Source organism: Manduca sexta, chromosome 6, assembly GCF_014839805.1.
Source record: "Manduca sexta isolate Smith_Timp_Sample1 chromosome 6, JHU_Msex_v1.0, whole genome shotgun sequence".
NCBI classification, from domain to species: domain Eukaryota; kingdom Metazoa; phylum Arthropoda; class Insecta; order Lepidoptera; family Sphingidae; genus Manduca; species Manduca sexta.
Genome location: NC_051120.1, coordinates 8,701,949 through 8,724,998, shown reverse-complemented (window position 1 = coordinate 8,724,998; position 23,050 = coordinate 8,701,949). Strand labels below are relative to the sequence as shown.

Genomic DNA, 23,050 nt, shown 5'->3' with positions numbered 1-23,050 from the left:
TTTACTTTGCGCGCTACAGAGACTATTGCCCGTTAGATGAGAAACTAAAACATATTTATCGCATTATACATAACATTGACAGAAGTATATTATAATGTGCCTTTCTGAGTATGAATTACAATAGAACTAAATATGTACACATTAATTCTGTAATTACGATAAAAATGATAAATATATTTTACAAACAACAGCAATTCTATTTTAATTAGTATCTCTATTTGTAGTCGTAAAAAAGTATCTAATACATATTTTTATTGTTAATACGATACCAATGTCATTTAAGTTGAAAATAAATTTTACCGAACGTGGATAAAAATTTAATAATGACATTCAAAGATTTGCTATGAATCTTATAAAGTAAGTACATAGAAATTTACATGGGTGCGGAAAATCCTTTACTAAGTAACACATGTGTAACAAAATATAGCTTACAAACTTCTGCACTTGCCTTCCACGACGACACTTCTAATATATTCTTAACGACTTACAAATATAAGAAAATCGGAACAAAAACAATCATACTGAACTAGCTCTAGTTGTGTGACGAAATCATTGTAAGATACAATTCGCTATCAACATCATTTGGTCAAAACATCTGTGTTAACGATGAGCCAGTACTCAACCACGTAAAATTAAAATAGGCGTTATAAAAATATTTATTCACATACGACGACAAACTCTCAAGTGACAAGTACATAAAAATAACATTTTATAGAGGGATCGGAATTTAAATAATTATAAAACGAAACCAAATTCACCAAAAAAGTATTTGCGTTGCCAACAATCTAAATATCAGATTATCCTTTGCGGTGAGCGAGATTTGGCGAGATAAAATGCTAATAAGCTTAGCATAACATTATTAGCATTTCGAACATTATATACTTACCCCAAGGCAATAGGGGACCGGCCTATGCTTGATTTTGTACAATATTCTATATGTAATGGTTAATAATACGAAAAAGAAGCACTCCTGCAAAAACTGCATAAATATTGGTTGAAAAAGGAGCGAGTAATTCATATTTAAAATATTGTAACGTGCAGAAGTGGGCACGATGTGGGGATATCGCTTTATCTCTTTCTTTCGCACGCGTCGTAATTCCCAATGACGTCACATGTGGGTATTTCGTCTCTTTACTGTTTCTTGTTAATTACCCCTTCCACCGAAATTCAAAGATATAACTTGTTAATTGTTTACCGGATTTCAATAATTCCTTCTGTTTATAATTTATATTATGTAAATATTTGATAATAGTAAAGAACAAAAATTAATCCGGTACCCTATTCTTGTGCGCTCGGTCTACACACCGAATGCACGCTCATGCACGGGGGGACATTTATCGCGGTCTTAGGCACACAGTGTGTATACCTCATGGTTGGCAATTCACATTGAGGCTTATGAGGGCTCACGAACATTTTTCTGGCCTTCTCCTCTCCTTCCATCCCGAGAGGGTTCCTTCTCCTACACTTCCTTTCCAAGATATCTCCTTCCAACATTCTAGGTCCCTGTAGTGGCTAAGCCGGGGGATTCCAGTATCTCATTTGCAGGTTACCCCTGGTGTTAATTGCGTGTTCTGATACAAATTTCCAAAAAAAGTAAAAGTGACATTGGGAAAAGTTTTTTTTAGTTTTAGTGAGATTTTTAAAGTCATGCTGATTTTGTGCAAAGGCTCGGCAAGCCGTAAGTTGATAAAAGCTGCTCTCAGCTATTGAACTATTGAACCAGACTGCGAAGTCTATATTTTAGTGAAAATAAACAGCTGTCAATAATGCATGTTCCTATAATCACTATAATACTTATAAGTATCAGTTGCTGAAACTAAATTGTTAATCAAGATTTGGTTAGTTTTTGTATACGGCCGCGGCAAAGTCACCCCACTGCACCTGATGGTAAGTGAAGTGAATCCAATTGAATGTCGACTGACGAGAGTTGATTACCCCTGGGCAGTCGACACAAATCACAATTATGCCGGCCTAATGATTTCTTATGTTTACGCGAATGTTAGACATTGAAATTAAACAAATTTTCGGATTCTATCGCGGTGCTAGTATTTTATTTTCTCCCGACGTTTCGAAGACTTTGCAGCCTTCATGGTCACGGGGGGGACTGAGGTGTTGTTCATCCGTAAAGTCAAAGTTACAATATCTACCTACATTTTACAATTATACAACTTAATGATTTCTTATGTTTACGCGAATGTTAGACATTGAAATAAAAACTAAAAACTATTTAAACGGATTTTATCGCGGTTTTTTATATTATTATTTTCTCCCGACGTTTCGAAGACTTTGCAGCCTTCATGGTCACGGGGGGGACTGAGGTGTTGTTCATCCGTAAAGTCAAAGTTACAATATCTACCTACATTTTTCAAATATACAACTTTTTAAAATTTTATCTGTTGACGGTCCGATCTACGCAGAATGAGCTCAAAGTGTCTTGAGGTCTGGCAGCCGGTCTTTTGGGATCCGATTTAATTAAATGTAGAACAGGATCCCAGGCTTGTGCAAGCTTCCAACCATCTTCCCTATTGAAATTTGGGTGTTTTTTATTTCAATAGCCTCGCGAATCATCCTAGGCAGGAATCGGTGTTCTTTGGCAAGGATTTGTGGCTTGTCTAATCGCAAATAATGATTGGAGCCTCCTTCAGAATGTTCAGCGACTGCAGACTTCGTAGAGCGTCGGTGTTTCACGTCAGCTATATGTTCTTTTACGCGGGTCCCTATATTTCTTTTTGTTTGTCCTATATAAGAGAGGCCACAGTTGCAGTCTATCTTGTATACACCCGGTTCTTGCAGAGGTATATGGCACTTGACAGGTGGTAAAAATTGACTAATCTTCTTAGGCGGCTTGAAATAGGTTTTTATTGAAGCACGCTTCAGGATGTAGCCAATCTTGTCGGTGACTCCTCTCACATATGGTAGTACAACCGGAACACGTTCAACTGTGGCTGGTTTCACTCGGTCTCTGTGACGGCGGCGTGGAATTTGGAGCTTGTTGTCTCGCAGTACTTGCTTGACATGTTGTAGCTCAGCGGCCAGGTGTTTCTCGTCACAGATTCCTCGTGCTCTCTGAAACAATGATTTGCCCACGGTAGCTAACTGTTTTGGATGGTGGTGAGATTCACCGTTCAGATATTTATCAGTATGGGTCTGTTTCCGATACACAGTATGACTTAAGGTCTGATCAGGATTACGACAATACAATTATACAACTTTTTTAATTTTTTTAAATTTTAGATGTTGGTGGTCCGATCTACGCAGAATGAGCTCACAGTGTCTTGAAGTCTGGCAGCCGGTCTTTTGGGTTCCGATTTAATTAAATGTAGAACTGGATCCCAGGCTTGTGCAAGCTTCCAACCATCTTCCCTATTGAAATTAGGATGTTTTTTAATTTCAATAGCCTCGCGAATCATCCTAGGCAGGAATCGGTGTTCTTTGGCGAGGATTTGTGGCTTGTCTAGTCGCAGATAATGATTGGCGCCTCCCTCAGAGTGTTCAGCGACTGCAGACTTCGTCGAGCGTCGGTGTTTCACGTCAGCTATATGTTCTTTTACGCGGGTCCCTATATTTCTTTTTGTTTACCCGATATAAGAGAGGCCACAGTTGCAATCTATTTTGTATACTCCCGGTTCTTGTAGAGGTATGTGACACTTGACAGGTGGTAATGCCGGCCTGTTAGAACCGGATATACAAAGACTAATCCCAGAACGCACATTTACGTGAGCTACTATGGCGGGTTTTAACACCTTGTGAACGGTGGTTGCTACCCGGGCGGATATAAAATATATCCTACCACCAGAAAAGCAAGTTTATATACTTTTCTAGGTATTCATTGCAGCTTCGCCAACGAGAGCCTTGCCCGTTATAAAAGTCCATAAATATACTGAAGCGATTCATAGAACCACGTATACGACACCAGCCCCATCTATTGTAAAAAATACCTTTATTTCCCCATGGGAGAAACTTACGGTGATAAAAAGTAGCCTATGTGTTAATCCATAAAATGATCTACCCATGTGCCAAATTTCATCCAAATCCGTTCAGTCGTTTCTGAATTTACTTCTAACAAACATCCATTTTTTTTATTGCTTTGAATGACGAGACGATCTTGCCGCTCGCCTTATGGTAAGCGATACGACCGAGTATAAACAGAAGAATCACCATCCAACTCCTTGAATTACAAAGTCTACAAATCCAATAAGTCCAAATATCCAAAAAATTATCAAAAACTCACATTGTGATAACAAGTAAGATAGTCAACTAACTTTATGTTAAATTAATCAACCTTTGGCTAGTTAACTAATATAATTTCCGCCACTATCTCTTGTGTGCTTGCCCAACAAATAGTTCAGCGTCTGCGGAACGCCCAATCGTCCATTTAATGTTTACAGTACATAATAGATTATAGTATACCCTGTGTTCTTTCTGTGAATCCGACAAAGTAAACATAACATACAAATTTGAAATGGTCGGTTGAATAATGAGGGCGTAAAAGGGTAAAAAAAAAACTCATTATTTAGGATACCTGGCTCCCTCTTCTTTACATCGAAGCGAAGGGCGGCGTGGCAAAAAAATATTTTGGGAACCCCTTATTCTAGTTCATTCACTCACTCAATCACTCTCGGTGACGACGCGACGACGTTATTTTTACATACACAAAGATAAATATTGTAACTGCGCAACAGTTGATGAGGAATAAAGGAATTATAAGAATTGTATTTTTTGCCGAGTCCCTACATATATGTGTTAAGTAGACATACCACACATCCATTTTATAATCACATAACATATGCATTGGAATGATAATATATGAATACTTTATGAGAACGAGTAGATCAACTGACACTGTTTGACATAGTACAGACACTGCAATGCATTTTAATGCAATTAATATATAAACGAGGAATAATAAAAAAAAGCCTTATTATTCCTTGCATTATTACAGGATTATCTTATTAATAATAGGTGTGTTATTTTGTTAGTTAAATTTAAATTAATTGTTAGTTTTGTTAGTTCTTCTATGCAAGGACTCCCTTATTGGATAAAGGCCTCCTCCAATGATGCCCATTTTTCTCGGTCTTGTGCTATTTGCACCCAACTTGGGCCGCCAATCTTTTTGATTTCGTCTTCCTATCGTGTCTGGGGTCTCCCTCTGCCTCTTTTGCCTATTGAACCTTTCCAATGCGCCGTCTTTACAGTCCATCTCAGATCTGTAAGTCTCGCTACGTGGCCTGCCCATTGTTCTAGTCCTCGCTGGCAGATATTAATTTTATGTTTCGCTTTGGCTGTAAATTTCAATATATAGCATTCGTATGTTAAACTCGGTATAAGGCTAAAGTTCATTATTATTTATAAAAAAATAAGAAACAATACCAAAAGTATAAAGTTTATACTCATTATTAGATGCTACTCAGTATGCTCCCATAATCGTTGATGTTTCATCCTCTCCCACTGACCGTCATGAGCCGAGGTCCGTAACCCGTTAGTGGGAGACCCTCAGCATAGTCGTTTAACTTTTAAGGGTTGCGAGGGCCTAATGCACAAACACACATCACGCATTGTGTTCCGTCCCATGATGTGATAGGCCGCAAGCCTATCGCAATAACGAACACAAATTTCAAACTCCGCGCTGACACTGAGCAAAAAACCCCTAATATCACTTTGCCCGACCCGGGATTCGAACCCAAGACCTCAGAACGCTGCCGTATCGAGCATGCAATACAACTACACCACCCAGGCAAGCGCCTCATGCGCCTACCCGAAAGTCCTGTGTGTTAGTATAAGGCGACCCTTTTCAGTCTAAACGTAAGACAGGTTAAAAAAAAGTATTGATCCGAAGCACGATATCAGCCAAGACGCTGCCAGATTGCAGTCAGCATCTTAATATCGTCACTATTTAAAAATAACGACGTCTCAAATGATAACTTGAGTAACAGTATATAACAGATCTTGAGTTTGTTTTATTAAACTGTGCTCTCGGCTGACTACAGACGTTTAAATGACAGCTCAAGTTTCATTGATTAAAACTATTTAAGATGCTACTCAAAAGTAAGATTTATTTATTAATAGGGACTTTAGATACTTCATTAAATTATACAATGCCAACGGCTTAACTGTCAGCGGCTGCAGGCAGCCCTTTAAGGGCGACACTAATGGACATGAAATAAGGTCTATTTTTGGGATATAGGTTGCTTAAATTCGTTACTTTTATACTAAAATCTGCCTATAGCTATGCACGTAAAAACCTTAAAAAGAGGTTGTGTTGTATGAAAAAGCTTCCAAAAATCCCCAAAAACGGATTTTCAACATATCAAAAATTGCAAATAGTTTGGAGGTGCTGGGATTTGAAGCCAGGACTTTCAGCATGCGAAGCAGACACTCTACCACTGAGTTACACCCCCGATGAACATGTTGTCAAACTAATCGTTTATTTGTTGTAACCAGTTAAGTATCATTGCATTTTAAGGAAGTCTACAAATATGGCAAACTAGCTGCGAATGCGCAGCTTGCGTGTTGTAACATCGCGAAAAGCAACCTTATGAGAAGCACAAAGATTAAAAGTTACTAGAGCATGCACGAACAAGGTGACTTATACCATACCACCAAGTAAAGGCTAATGAAGTTTGCAATTAAGTGCGCGCGTGCCTCATATTCACCATATTTAGTCGCCTCATTACTGCCTGGATACATAACACAATAGCGATGTATATAAAATTAATAGTATTGTAAGTATCTATACTATTATATAAAGCTGAATAGTTTTTTTGATTGCGCTAATCTTATGAACTACTAAACCAATTTTGTTTTTTTACTAAAAGGAAGCCATTACCCTTGAGTGTTATAGCCTACCTTTTATCCCTAGAAAACTTTTCCTAGCGGGCGAATCCGCAGGCAAAAGCCAATCATGTAATAATGAGCTAGGAACTATGAATTATAGCTTTACAAACAAGTGCCATTATTCAGTTAATTTTGTATGTAATTTGCTATAATAACAGCGCAAAATGTTTTGTCCGCAAATAAGCAGGATGTAGAGATTCATGCTGACCCATTGTTAATTGTCGTTGATAGGGTAGTCGGTTACGCAAGACCTTGGTTCGATTTCACATTACTTATTTAGTCATTTTAACGCATTGTTCCCATTATATGTTTTTTATTGCTATGAATAACGGGACAAGCTTGCCGTTCGCCTGATAAGCGATACGATCGCCTTTTGACAGTAGAAACACCATCCAACACCTTGAATTACAAAGTATTGTTTACTACACACTGCTCCTTGACGGCAGAAATAGACATTACAATGGTACCTTCCCAGGAGACCTACGTAACGGTGTATATTTTTGACAATATTGCGACATCTTAGCCGGTTTTAATAACCGTTTTCAATCGTTGTATCTGATCCAACGCGTAATGGAGCAATGAAAAGAAAGATTTTTAAATATTCACCAATTTGATTGGTCTATTCTCGGGACTGCATCGAGATTAAGATTAGGAACGCTTGAAAACGGCTGAAAATCATGTCCTAAGACATAAAATCATAAGTGGAATAGGTATATTACCAATTGACGTTGGTTTATATTACAGGTGAAATCAATCATGGTATCATAGATGGACTATTTTATTAAAAATAATTTTCCTTCACTTCCATTGGAGCTCTGAATGGTAAGACTGATCAATTCGATGACTTTGTTTTTTATTATTATAAAACAAAGTCCTCTTTTCTGTCTGTCAGTATGTTATCGATTTTCTCAAAATCTATTGAACGAATTTGTTTGAAATTTGGTATAGAGATAGTTTAAGATCCTGGAAGGGCTATATAGGCTACTTTCTATCCCGGGAGAAATATAGAAGGACTTTTATCCCGAAAAACTCAACGAGCCCCTGCTATTAATACTATAAATGAAATGATTAAAACAAGTTCAAACTTATTTAAAAGATTACCATTACCATTTCCATTCCCATCTGGTATTATTCGTACCAGATAATAAAAGTTCAATAAGTATTCATTTTTAAAACATTTAATAAAAAAAACATTAACTCTACTGAAATTTAATTATTCTTCTTGCTGTTACTTATCTTCTTTGAGAAAAAGAACTTGAGAATGCGCTTCAATACCAATACTAGAGCAATTATTATCACGATCAGATCTAAATATAGTTTCTGATACCACGGTACCAGGGATCCATAAGATCTAAGATGTGGAGCTCCTTGAGTTATGATGACGTGTTCGGCCCAATGAACAATTTCGGTACCAGGCTTCACTGGACGGTGATGGTATACGACTGATAATCTCTTTATTTTCTCCGTATATCTAAAACAGAAATTAAGGAATAATTACGCATACGATTTGTGTCTGACCCTCTCAGTCACCGTCCTCTCCCAGAGATCGTCCTGGAACGAAGTTCGTACCCCGTTAGCGGGTTGCCCTCAGCACGGTCACTTAATTTTAAGGGTTGCGAACGCCTACAGCGCTCACCCGATAATCCGGTGTGTTTGTATTAGACGGCCTTTGCCAGGTTCAAAAACGTAGGGTCATGTTAAAAAAAATGTGTCTGGCGAGGGACGATCTGTCGTCAGTCGACATGCTACTTGGCTCCACTCCGCTTACCATAAGGGCCCCTACTCTCTATGCTACACGTTATTTTGCCAGTGCATAATAAACACCTAACGCACCGCGTCGCGTTTAAGTCAATAGAAACTGGCATACAGAATGTCATTCCTCACAAACACGAAGATAACGTAACACGGCAGTGTTACGAGTTACATTGTCAAAAAGAATAAGGCCGCATAGGTACCAGATTTTCGATTTCCGTCGGCCAAAGTTATACTGTTATGAAATATTTTTTTTACTTTACCATTACTAAGTAACTTATTGTAAAGTTACTTCCAAGAAGAATGTAATGTCATCTTGCTAAATTAACCTGTAAGGTCAATTATATACTACTCACATTTGATTATTCAAAATCTCCTGAATAGCCAACTTCAGATCTTCTGCCAAAGAATAAGATAGTTTTACTTGCAAAGCAAAACCTTTGTTGACAGCTCTTGCAATGTTTACAAATTGATCACCGAAGACTGGTATGCCGATGATTGGTACTCCAAAATGGATGGCTTCTGTGGTCGACAACTGACCGCCGTGGGTTATGAAAAGGACGCAATTAGGATGTGCTGTCAAAAAAACCATAATTGACTTATCACGTATATGTTGAGTCGACGTAATATTTATTTAAGCATGTTGACTGCTGACTTAATTTTAATGACCGAGCGCGTGTCAACCCCTGCCTCAATTTTATTAGAAAAACAGTGTTGTCCGACTTGGCATTCGAACCCAGAACCTCTCAGTTTGCAGGTCGTAAGTATTATTTACCCGCCACCGTTGAATCAGGTAGCTACAATGCGTATTTATAGTTAAATATATTTTTACCAACAACAAAAGGGAGGATGGTCTCAATATAACGCGTCAATATAGATAATCAAATATTGTTATTTCCCGCTATTTCGTGATAAATATTACGTAGATAATACTCAATTCTAATTAATTAAAATTTTCTTACTCCCTCGGTGGCGTAGTTGTGTTATTGCACGACCGGAGTAGTTGCGGTCTTGAATTCGATACCGGATTCGGGCAAGGTGATTTTTACTATTTTAATTATTTCAGTCAGTATGAATCGTGAGTCTGGAATTTGTGCGCGATTTAGCGATAGGCTGGCCCCGTATCACATCATGGGATGGAATACACACGGTGAAAAATGGCTGAACCAGTTACGTCTCTGCCTACCCCTCGGGGTATACAGAAAAGGTGTGAGCATGTGTTTTACAAAAGTAAGCACGGAGTTTCTTTCTGCCTTTTTCCTTCGGGTAGTTATCACTGAGATACCTAATGAAAAGCTGGTAGGTTAGTTAAGCTAGGGCTCATGTCTTCGCCGGCAAGGATCGCGACGCGTTGTCCTTTTATTTTCCCCTACCAGCCAGCCCTAGCAGGCTACATTGTTTCATTTATACTTTGTATTCGTTATTAATTTTATGCCTAATTTAAAATATCCATAGTTATATAAGTGATTTCAATTGTCATTTGGAAATAATAATAATTATTCTTATAAATTGTATTGACGTATCATAAGCGCAACTTTATTCGCCTACGTGATCAATAAAGTATTTGATTTTAAATGTCAAATTATTATGGGTTCGATAAAATAAATTTTACCTAAAATGCTCTGTTGCGGTGCCCATTTCAAGACATGAACGTTGTTAGGTAATTGATCGGGTTTCTCTTCGAATTTCCATATAACTGTTTGCTTAAAGGCACCGAACAATTCAAGAAGTTTTCTCTTGATATCTTCGGGTATATCCTTGCTGTTCAATTGAGATCCCATGCTGAAGAATATTACTCCATGTTTGGCTTTGTCCATTATATGTTGTATATTCTGTAGGCGAATTGCAGCTATTGTTAGGAAATTTAAATAATGTAACTCTAGATAGGCAACTGGTACAATTTTGGTTAGTAACAGACTGCCTCGGTGGCGTAGTTTTACTGCATGCGCGGTATGACAGCGCTCTAAGGTCATGGGTTTCAATACTGGGTCGGGCAAAGTGATATTTGGGTTTTTCTACACAGTATCAGCCCGGAGTCTGGAATTTGCGCCCTTTATGGCGATAGGCTCGCCCCCTATCATATCATAGGACGGAACACTTGGCGAAAAGTGATTGCCCTGGTTGCGCCTCTGCATACTCTTTCGGGGAAAAATGCGTGATGTTGTGTTGTTGGCTAGTAAAGGCATCACTGAAAATATAAAAAATATAGACAGTATATGTCTATTATATGGTATTATTTCGAAGTAGAATATTAACTTTATTAAATAATTGAGATAATAATTTATATCAATGTTTAAATAATGATAGATTTATTATTGTACTAGATATTGCCCACGGCTTCGCCCGTATGTAATCTCTTTACCAAATCGGTCCAGCAGTTTCTACGTTTACATCTAACCAACATCCTGGCGTTTTACAATCTTTCCCATTTATAATATTGAAAGGAAATAAGATGGTACCGGGGGCAGTGGTAGTACTTCTTCATCAACATGGTATCCTCCTACAGCCTTGTAAGCTTCTGGTACAGTCGTCGCCTGGCCCAAGGAAACGTGGGAGTTACCCAGAACTAGAGAGGCGTTGTACTTCACGTCGTAATTTTTTTTTTTTTTTTTATTTTATTTATTTAAAAAATCCACAGCCCTTAATACTAGAGTGACACAATCTGATACACTTATCTTAAGGCCAATAACGGATTTACATTTTGTTTACACGTTTAAATAACAGGCAGTCAAAAGTGGGATAGTGTTTCTAGAGGAGCATATATATGTGAGTGTGTGTGTGTGTGTGTGTGTGTGTGTGTGTGTGTGTGTGTGTGCGTGTGTATGTGCGTGTGTGTGCATGTGTATGTGCGTGTGTGTGTGCGTGCGTGTCACCATTTATATATATTTATATATTTACATATGTATTATTTAGTTATTTATTTGTATTACATTGTCTTCATAAAGAATTTTTAAAACATCACATTTAAATTTGTTTTTGCTTGCATGAAAAATGTCAGCTGACATAAACTTCTTATTATAAACTCTTTGTAGTCGGCTCACTATTGAATTCTGCGCGTAATTCGTATACGAGTGAGAAACCGCAAATAGGCTCGGATTTCGCGTGAAATGTTGAGGGATGCAGAAACGTAAAATTTTACTTGTGAGAGAGAAGCAGTCAATGTATCCATTGCACACACCATGTAGAAAAGCCATATCTATTAATGTGCGTCTATATTCTAGGCTAGTGAGTCTATGATACTTACAGGAATCTTCGTATTTGTTAAAGTATCTGTGTTTTCTATAATTGAGATGTTTCACAAATTTGCACTGTATGCTCTCAACACTGTTGATGTATGTTATATAGTGAGGGTTCCAGATAATACTGCAGTACTCAAGAATGCTTTTTACATATGAATTATAAAGTAATTTTAAACAACCTATATCTGTGAAAGGTTTACTAATTCGCAAGATAAATCCAAGACTCTTATAAGATTTTTGAACAACATATTCAATATGTCCGGAGAAAGTAAGTTTATCATCTATTAGTACGCCCAAATCCTTAACTAATCGCTGTTTGTTTATGTTTATTTTACTTATTTGATAATTAAAGGGTGTGGGACTTCTTTTACGAGTAAAAGAAATATAATGACATTTACTAATATTTATATCAATACGGTTTAGTTCGTAATATTCACTGAGTCGATTAAGATCACTTTGGAGTTTTATACAGTCAGCAGTGTCCTTGATTTTCATAAATATTTTTGTGTCGTCAGCGTACATAAGAAATTTAGCGTGTTGAAAGCATTTATCTACATCATACAAATAGGCTGCGTATAGTAGAGGCCCCAAGATAGAACCTTGTGGGATACCAGATGGGATTTCTATAAAGTCGGAACGAAAGCCTCCTACAGTGACTGCTTGAGATCGTTTATGCAGATATGACTCCATCCATCTTAGCAGGTTTCCCCGAATGCCTAGTTCATAAAGCTTACGTAGAAGTATAACATGATCTACACGATCGAAAGCTTTCTCAAAATCGGTATAGACTACATCAACTTGCGAGCCACCATCCATGCTAGTAGCAACGTAGTCAATAAAGGTACCTAAGTTAGTTGCTGTTGACCTTCCCTTAATAAATCCATGTTGCTCAGGAGGAATTGAGGGTGATATTACAGGATATATTTGCGCATGGACAATTTTTTCTAACAATTTACTAAGAACGTTAAGTATTGATATAGGGCGGTAGTTTTCAATCGAAGTTTTGAGACCTTTTTTGTATGTTGGAATAACATGAGCTTTTTTCCAATCATTCGGAAAATGTCCATCATGCAAGGATCTGTTGAATAACAACGAAATTGGTACAGCTAAGGTATGGGCACACTTTTTAAAAAATATAGGAGGTACATTGTCACAACCAGCTCCCTTATTTATATCAAGATTGCTTAATAGTTTTTGAACTTCTTGTGGACTAATTGAGATGTCATGAATTATATTTAAATGTAAATTGTCAGTGTTAAAAACGGTGATGAATAATATTGTAAAGGTAAACTGAAGTTCCTTTTGAAAAATTCATTGAATGCAGAACAAATATCTACTGGGTTATCAATTTGCGTAGCACCATAATTCATTTGTTGGGGGAAATTAGAACAATTTTTGCGCTTAGACTTTACATAATTCCAAAAGAATTTAGGGTTGGATTTAATTGTTTCTTGAGCAAACTTTGTATATGATACATAACATTCCTTTTGTAATTTCTTTTGTCTGCTCCTTAACTCTGAGAAGAGTTCATAATCCAGCTGATTTTTGTGTTTTTTCCAAGATGCGTGCAATTTACTTTTTTCTTTTATTAAGTTAATAAGTGCCCTACTGTACCACAGTGGGTAGGAATATGTTCCACCACAGCGAACTTTCGGTATAAACTTATCAATTATTTTATTTATGATTGAGTAAAATTGATCTGTAATATTATCCAAATAAGGATCAGTTGAGATAAAGCTCCAATCTTGTTTAGAAAGTAAGTTATTGATATTAAGATAGTCTCCACGTCTAAATTGGTATTTCATTTTTGAGCACGGCTTAAGAAAAGGCATTATAAGGTCTGTGGCAGTGATGTCGAGAGATGGATGGTAAGGATCTTCGGGTACAAGCGCTGAGCTCGATTTTTGTATGCTTATAGGGAAATCCGAAAAGACTAAGTCTAGGGTATTACTACTGCTATTACTGAGCTTATTGTACTGTGAAAGACCTATAAAAGAGAAGTTTGATATTAATTCAGATGCTGCAGTTTGCACGTCCACAGATCCTTTTTTAAGAATTACGGGTTGGCCAGATGTCCAATTCAGGCACGATAAGTTAAAATCACCTGCCACAAGTAAATGATCGTGAGGGTGTTCGTCACGAAATGTTGTGAGTATTTCTATTAATTCTTTAGTTCGCAGAGGTATTTGCGTGTTAGGGGGTATATAAACTACTGCTATATGGAGGTTAAATGTCGAACCTATTGTTTTGGCAGGAATAGTGACCCAAATGCACTCAAGGGCAGTACGGTAGTACTCCGGCCTAACTTGCGCTTGTAAATCAGAGCGACTCAATATTATAACACCGCCCCCAAGGGACCCGCGATCTCGACGAAAAATAGTGTATTTCTCATGACAGACTTCTGCATCTAAAATACCATCACAGAGCCAGGTTTCAGTGATCATGATAATATCATGATTTGATAGAAGAATGTTATTATAAAATATATTAGTCTTTGTTCGCAGACCTCTAACATTTTGATAGAAGAGTTTTAAATTTTTACCTTTGTTAGCCATAAATATAATAATGTGTATACGAACTGTTAATAGTGTCTAAAGATATTTTATAGTTTAATAATAATATAGATTTTACTTTACTCATAAGACAATGATGTATGCCATCATAATAGATTATTAGCTTTACGAACAAGACTAAAATATAATGATCAGCACATAGATATAAAGTAAGAAACGTTAGCAATAAATGAGTATGTGTACTAGACAATGTATTTTTTAAATTACTATTTTGTATTTGGTGATGTATTTTTGTGTGTGTGCAATGTGTTTGTATAAATGTGTTTAAGGATGTGCTATACGTAGTGTAATGATAATAGTTTATAACGCTATTATGTGAGTGTAATAAGCAACTAGAGTAGACTAAATTAACAGCAGCAAGTATAAGTAAATACATTATTAAACGATCTTGGACAGATCGGTGGAACAAGATATTAGGATGAGGGGCGAAGCCTCGTTTCTCCGCACATAAACGCGGCAGTTTTTTGTCCATATAAATTTATAATTGGCTTCTTTAGCCCTTAATTTACATTCATTTAGAAGTATTTTATTTTCTACCGTAAGATGTTCATTCACGTAAATCCGAGTACTCTCGTCCCCCATACCTAACTCCTTAGTATTTAAGTTGTGACGTTTACGAGCCGCTGCTACAATTCGGTCCTTAATAGCACGTTGTTTTAGGCGAACGATGATAGGTCGTGCGCGAGCGGCGCTCGCTGCGCGCCGCGGCTGCACCCGGTGAGCAAACTCGATGTCCGTCGGTTCGATTGAGGCCCCAATATGCTGTGCTACTTTTGTAATAATATTTACTGTGTTTTCTTCCGGGTTTTCAGGTACCCCGGTTACTTCAATATTCTGCAAACGTGTCCACTGCTGTTGTTTCATTCTGTCCTCTTCTAATGCTTTAATCCTCGTAGTTTGAGCAAGAATCTCTTCTTTGAGTTTTTTTATTTTCATCTTTAATACATTTTAATTCAGAGGAAGTGCTGCCAAGCAATTTCTTAACATCAGCGAGCTCTTTTAATAGGTCGTCATATTGCTTACTCACGAACACCAGCGATTCTTGATAGCCAGCGCATTGAGTTGTTATAGCAATGATCTGATTAGATAACCCATTGATGCTAGATTGAATGACTGACTTTATTTCCTGTTTATCGGCGTCCAAAAATTCTTTTAGGGTATCTATAGTAATATAATTATTGACATTCTCAACCTGTTTTTTTCGCAAAGTAACATTGTTATCTGATTCATCATTAAGATTTAATTTAGATGATTTTTGTCTATTCATCTTTTCGAACAAAATGCATGCAAATATAAACACGTGCGGGGTAGGTATTGCGGGCGATAGATAAGCGTGGAATGCGGCACAACGAGCGAGCGGCGAGTTGTCGTAGGTTAGGAATGCGTTGCAATATTTTAAGTAATAAAAACACTTATAACTCACTAAATTGTGGACGTATGCTCGTAGAAATTATTTCCTGAGAAAGCTTGTTAATTAAGCTATAATTCCATGCATCACAAACCTAGTATATTTCACTTTGACCACAGTTTTTAGAATATTTTATACGGATAAAACGTATTCACTGTTTACTGTGCGACTGCCGGGCGGAAAATTGTAATTGGCGAAAAAGTAATAGGACGGAGGTTCACGCCCTCGCTTTCTTACGATCGGAGCAATGAGTCTTTCATATTCTTTATTTTCTGCATTGTCGCTTTTCCTGTAAAAATAAAATCAACGAATCAAATCACATACAATCTTAGCTATAGCTTATTTGAGTTTCCTTTTAACTCTTTCAAAGCATTATTAATTTTTATGTTTACGCGAAGGTTAGATATTGAAATAAAACTAGTTTTCGAATTATGTATTAATTAAAATTGTGTATAAATGTAAAATGTTTAGATATTGTATCGTTGATTTTTCAGATGACCTTTATCTAAGACTGTTCATGAACATGAAAGCTGTAGTTTTCGAAACATCGGGAGAACACTAAATATAAAAAACCGCAATAAAATCCAAAAACTATATTTAGACGTATTCCAAAGAAGTAATAAAAACATTTCTCATTGTAAATTCCGAGACATTAGCTTTTGAGGAAAAATCATGGCGAAATCAAAGACATGAGAAATAAATAGACAGTACGGTAATTGCAACAGTCAAGCCTGCCTTAGTTTATATTTTTATATTTCCAATAAATTAAGGTTAGGTGCCCTATTCCGTCTACGCGGGAATATCCGTCTTTCCCGTGTTTTAGGTAAATAGAGGGCATTCGGCGTTTACCTATGCTATCAAGTCTGTTTTCGTTTACAACGTACGTAATTGCAAAAATACGGACTTGCCCTTGTAGACGGAATAAGGCCCCCTGACCTTACATTGGAAAATCTGAAAAAAATACTTACCAGTACATATAACTTGTGACTTCGATCTGCGTCCACAATTCCTGAAGACGTTGGCGAAATGAGAAAGGTGGTACGTTGACGGAGAAAACATGCATTAAATACTGCTGAAAGCCTGGAAATAATTGAAATATTAAATGAAAGGAGCGTATATCTTAATCCAGTACATACATGGCTGTATGCTTTTCAACCAAAAAATACAAGGGATTTCGATGAAATTTGGTGTGGAGATAGTTTGAAACCCTGAGAAGGATAGGCTGTCTGGGGAGAATATAACGGGACTTTTATCCCGGAAAAGCTAGTTTAGTATAATTTGTGTAACTTTAAAAAAATAAGTTTAATAATAATAATGTATTCATTTCTAGAAACGCTATACCAGACTTATCTACTTTTCTATATTTGTGTAAATTTGTTAGTTGTCATCAGGTGTACGGCCTAGTTTGGAAAATAAATAGAAAATAAGATTCCTGTTGCAAGTAATATTTGGAATATTTATGACGGTACCTACACCGGAACTTTTGAATCCTTCTATTTAATTTATCTCATGTTGAAAAACTCCAAGCAGAACAAAATTACTTATTTCGGCTTTTCTAACATCGCAATTTGTTACTTCATAATGATTTACTTAAACTAACCTGATGTGATTCACAAAGATTATATTTCTTTGGAGAAAATATATGACGAGATGTTCATCTCGAGTCTTAGGATGGCCATCGTAGTCAATACCAAACAATATTTTGTAATACATGATGTTGGATGGTGTTTCTACTGTTTATAAGTGATCGTATCGCTTACCATCTGGCGAAACTTTCAGACTTCGGACTGATGTTGAATACCAGACCCCAATATCAAATTGCCCGACATGGGATTCAAATCCAGGAACTTAGAACGGCATCGTACCGCGCACGCATAAAACTACGCTAGGCAGTAATAAAAATATTGCTTAATAGATATTCACCCAGTCAGTAATTCGCTGAAAAGCCATTCTATGATGACCAAATCAAACTTCTGCTGTGGATCATTTATCAGTTTCTGCACGTTTTCATTCTCCAATGTGTTCGTGCTTAGTAATTGTGTATAAAACATTGTAATGTCGTGGCGATTTATCATTTCAGTGTTCATTAGAGCGGTTATGTTCAAGAACTCCTCTGGAATAAAACATCGTATAGATTTATTTTTAGTACATTACTGACGAATTAAACCAATTTTGAAGAAATATTTTTTCAGATAAGTTAAATAGGCAAAAAGTCATAGGTCTCGAGTTCGAATCCCGGTTCCGGCAATGTCATATTTGAATTTATCTGCTCAATATCAGTCCGAGCCCGGCGCGCCCGCTGCACATCGTGCACACCACACCGGACAGTCAGTATCTGTGCCCCACTCACTGTCTGCATATCTACAGACTGAATTGTTTTTGCTTTCAGCTTTTGTCCTAAGAGGTTAACATCGAAATAATATTAATTGGGTCATATTATGATGCTAAGTGATTACCACAGCTTATGAACAGCCCAATTATTTTATGGACACGATAAAGTCTGGCGTCTGAGGTTTTTGGGTTATTTGTGCTCTCTATTGCTTCGTGGAATGAAACATACATGGCGAAAAGTACACGCACTAGTCAAGCCTCTAGCTACACCCCTTCTACACCGAATGCACGCCTTTGCACTAGAGGCCATTTGCCACGGCCCTGGGCACCCAATTCAGTGTGTAAACCTCATGCTTGTATATTCACATTGAAGCCTATAAGGACTCGCGAAAATTTCCCTTTCTTCTCTTCTCCACTCATCCTAAAGAATGCTCCTGTTCTTCCCCCCTCATCTGCCCAAAATTTCTTCCCAACGATCCCTGCTGTGCCCCAAAACTCCCATCATTGTACTGTCGGGAGGAGGGACCGGGCCTAGCCACACACCCCTGATACTCCAATTGTGAAAACACATCACCTCCAAATTTGACTTGTAAGGACATTAAAAAAAACTACACACTCAGAGATAAAAATAGGATAAGTGTGTGTACTTACTCGGGATAAAATTCAAATTGAGGCTCACGTCGACTTGCTGAAGATTGGGGTGTGGCCGTTCAGAAACGAAGGGAGTAATATATGTTACCTGTCATTAAGAATTTTATTCAGTAATTTTATGTGTATTTTAATAACAGTGACTCGAGGTTTACTAGTGGTAGCAATGTCTATTTCTGCCGCCAAGCAACAGTGTGTAGTCATTGTTGTATTCTGGTATGAAGAACATTGTAACTAATTGACATAAGACTTAACATCTTACGTCTCAGGATGGCGAGTGCAGTGGAATACCAAACAATACTTTGTAATTGAAGATGTTGAATTGTGTTTCTCCTGTTTACTTATAGGCGGTCGTGTTGCTTACCATCATGCCAACGGCAAGCTCGTCTTGCCATTCAAAGCAATAAAAATAAAAAAGGACTAGTGTTTTCTTATTAGTCGGTTGGCCTTTTACATATTGTGAACTATTTCTAAGTCTTATAGCTTTTTCTAATTCTTCTAGCAAACAATCAAGTACAGTATCTATTAGGCGTCTCGCAGACGTCGTATATTAGTGTTTCAAAGTAAAATCTGACACCGTCTGCGGACTACTTTATTTATTTAGTTGCATATAAAATAAAGAATGCCAGTCTTGTGACAGTTAGAAGCATCTCCAAGCTCACCTTAACAATAAAGATAACATCTCTATATCCTCTCCTTATGCATTCACTGCCACGTCAAATGGCATATGTAAATTTACTTACCTCGTGCCCGAAATTAAGGAGATGTTTCACTAAACTGGATCCTAGGATGCCATGGCTCTTGCCGGGTAGGGGAAATACAACCAAGACCTTGTAAGCGCTGCATGTATACAGACAGAGGAAGAAACTTAACGCTACCCGGAAAAGTGGCGTCGTCATTTTCTGTAAATTAAGAAATCATGATAATAAATTTATCGGCGATAGCCTAGTTGGGTGTGGAACGGACTGCCAAGACGAATGTCCGCAGGTTCAAATCCTAAGGGCACACACCTCTGATTTTTCTAAATAATTATATGTATATTGTATTAACACTTGCTTTAACGGTGAAGGAAATCATCAACGTCTTGGGGAACCCAAAGACAAGATCGTCGCGCCTCGTTACAACGAACCAAGGAACTTATAGTATCGCCCATGTACCGTGCTGTCTTCTGCATAACAATGAATGTTGCCGAGAGATAACAGAACAATGATATGCAGAAGAAACAAGGTACGTTACAACACCGAACCCTGTGGGACTTGGGCATTTAGTGTCATGAGCTTCGAAGCGTACCCATTAAAGATAAAATCCCCTTCCCCTTAATATTTTGAGCAGTATATAATATACTGAAAAAAATTATAATGCGATTGCATTTCTTAATCCAATATAATTAATATCCCTTTTGATTATTGACTATATTGATTTTGTAAAGTAATTCTAAATTACGATTAATGACCTATATCGAAGTTAAATATTGAGTACAGACGAATAATCCATATTATACGAGTGTGTAAAAACGGCTTATTCAAGTGTATTCACTTCTCATATTTCATAGTTATATTTATTGGCTAAGTTATTAGGCGCATTAGTAATCGAAATTAGTCTAATAGAGGGGTTACAGGATTTTTTATCGATAATCGATATTCATCGGAATTTTTATCCGAAATTTATCGTTCCTCTTAAATGGCCCAATAACCGATAAATTATCGATTATCGGATTACTTGCCCGAGTGCAGAGATAAACAAGGTAGGTTTATCGGTAAATGGTGAAATAAATTTTATTAAATGTATATGACATATGTATATACATATATATATATATTAGTATAGACAGATTATCAGCATTATCACTGGCAAAATATTTTACATAAGGACAGAGAGCCGCAAGTTGTACGTCTTTACACCATTTATTTACTGTTTACTGTACAAAAAACAAAAACAAAACAATACAAAGAAGAAAAGAGAGACAAAAGGCACATGTACAAATGGCGGTCTTATCGCTCTAGGCAATGTCTTCCAGACAACCATGGGATGGATATAAAAACGAGATATAGAAAGAGAGAGTAGTGCAGTGGATTATATTATATTAATAAATAAAATAACAAATAATTGATAAACATTACATACATAAATACACATATAATATACACCTACAGAATACATATATACACATCAATGTATCTGTTGAGTGAGAAAGATAGATCTTTGACTAGCTGCTTGAATGATAACAGTGTTTTAGCCCGTATCACCGTAAGAGGCAGCTCGTTTCACAATCGAACAGCTTCAACGGTGAACGATTTGTCCATGAATGTGGTGCGCAGGCATTTTTAATAGCAGGTTCACCAACGATCTCAATCAAATAATCGTAATCAAGGACTTGGGATGTGAGTCATTGAAAAATAAAAATAGATTTTTTTTGATAAGAAAGAATGATAGGACTAAACATAACATTATACAAAAGAAAAAGGATGTGGGCATTCCGACGAAGTCTTATGGGTAACCCCTTGAGCACCATTATATTTTTGAAAGTATAATACCGAATATTTGTCACAATAAATTTACCTACGATACGAAAAGCTACCTATCTACCTACTTACGATCCTTGATACATTCATTATATTTATTATTTAATAAAACAAATGTATTAAAAAAACAAATGAAACAGAAAATTTCGAAACAATATTTATTTGATTATTATATACTGTCCCACTGTTGGGCACGACCCTTTTCTACTATGAGCGAAATCAGTTCCTTATCTACTACCACGACCTAGTGCATATTGACAGACTTCACATACCCTCAAAATTCTTATAGAGAACTTCTCAAGTATGCAGATTTCCTCACGATGTTTCCTTCACTGTTAAGCAAGCGATAATTTAGAGAAGAGAGCACAGAGGTTTCCTTAGGTTTGAACTTGCGAACATTCGTCTTAGCAGTCTATTCCACTGCCAACTAAGCTATCGCCGCTTTTCCTTGACCCTTTGGTTACGTACATTAATTTTGGGAAAGACTCAAATATAGACAAATATCGAGCCTCATTTCAATCATCTTTATTATATTGGTATAATTATTAGAAGCATTGTATCCAGCACAATTACTAGATATTAGTCATAACCTATAATAGCATGACGAGGGCACTGCAGATCTACACTGATTTTTTAATTAAAATTCCCGTTACTGTTTGTTTTATTTACTGGCAGTTGTATTACCATCAGGCGTGCTCGCTTGGCACATCACTAACTTGTTTAAATATAATTAAAAAGTAACCATGATAAATATTATAAAATTTCTTATATTTAAAAAAAAATGTTTACCTCAAACCGCAACCCAGATTAGGTGTATGTCAAAAAACACTCAAAACCAAAACAATGAAGAACCAACGAAAAGATCACTAATCAAACATACACTGACTAAATAAATAAATGGGACATGAAATATTTATCAGCTGATATCACAATCAGGGATATTAAAGAAAAAAGGATATCTTTATATTACAAAGGCATTAAATATACATGATGTTCCATTAATACAAATAAATACATTTAACTACGATTGGTTTCACAGACAAGAATTGTATTAAGTGGATTATCTTATCGAGGGCACAGTAAAGTGAACTTACTGCTGATGGTAAGTGAATAGATGCCCAAAAACATATCGACTGGAAAGAAATAAACGGCCACAGACGGCACAGTTATACCGGTCCACTTAATTGCTTCTTCACGCTCCGCTTGAATTACGCCAAGTTGTAGGAAGGAAGGAACACGTATGCAAGCAAGCTGTTCCGCTTAATGATACAAATATGAGTTACTGAACTTTTTGGTTCGAGCCGGGATAGAAGAGACTACGAAGCTGTGGTTTCACAAACCAATACGCGTGGTTTTACTAAGGAAAGGTAAGTTCCGTTTATCAATTATCGTTCGGTTTGATGCTAAACAAGAAAATTAAATTAAAATTACGACAAATCTCCCTCTATAACAAGTCCACGTAAAGAAGAATATCGTGAGGAAATTTTAATGAGGTGGAAAAGGAATTTGAAAGGTATATGAACTTAAGCCGCACTAAGCCAGCGTGACGCATTAAGCAGCTTGCTTAGCAGTAGGAAATGTATATACAAGGATGATGTTCTTTTTACTGAGTAACTTTCGCAAAAGCTCAATTAACACCCAGAGACCGTAGAAGAAAATTTCAAGCAGTTATTTTTTTTATGCAGGTGCCGCAAAGTGACAGAATCTTGACTTCACTATGGTGGTGGTGTAGTGATATTGGTA

The 23,050-nt window shown here is 36.8% G+C and overlaps 1 protein-coding gene and 1 non-coding gene across 2 annotated transcripts; both read right to left on the bottom strand.

Annotated features, from left to right (window-relative positions):
• Positions 1 to 6,326: 6,326 nt before the first annotated feature.
• On the bottom strand, positions 6,327 to 6,398 carry Trnaa-cgc. The gene has a single exon. It is a non-coding gene; the product is annotated as a tRNA-Ala (tRNA).
• A 1,580-nt stretch (positions 6,399 to 7,978) lies between these two features.
• Positions 7,979 to 22,994, bottom strand: LOC115448935 (UDP-glucosyltransferase 2). The gene is made up of 9 exons (XM_037446730.1): positions 22,097 to 22,994; positions 19,529 to 19,687; positions 18,789 to 18,876; positions 16,775 to 16,886; positions 16,013 to 16,095; positions 11,046 to 11,182; positions 10,199 to 10,418; positions 8,943 to 9,162; positions 7,979 to 8,305 (listed from the first exon to the last, which is right to left on the bottom strand). Exons 2-9 carry the CDS (start codon positions 19,682 to 19,684, stop codon positions 8,044 to 8,046), a joined length of 1,278 nt encoding a protein of 425 aa, XP_037302627.1. The 5' UTR covers positions 19,685 to 19,687; positions 22,097 to 22,994; the 3' UTR covers positions 7,979 to 8,043.
• Positions 22,995 to 23,050: the final 56 nt, after the last annotated feature.

Excerpts from the sequence above, each read along its gene's own strand:
- LOC115448935 (XM_037446730.1), bottom strand. The coding sequence starts at position 19,684 with ATGACGACGCCACTTTTCCGGGTAGCGTTAAGTTTCTTCCTCTGTCTG. Across the intron at positions 16,096-16,774 it reads GTCACAAGTTATATGTACTG|GAAAAGCGACAATGCAGAAA; the intron begins GTAAGTATTTTT and ends TTATTTTTACAG. Across the intron at positions 9,163-10,198 it reads ACCGCAACAGAGCATTTTAG|CACATCCTAATTGCGTCCTT; the intron begins GTAAAATTTATT and ends TTTTTTTGACAG.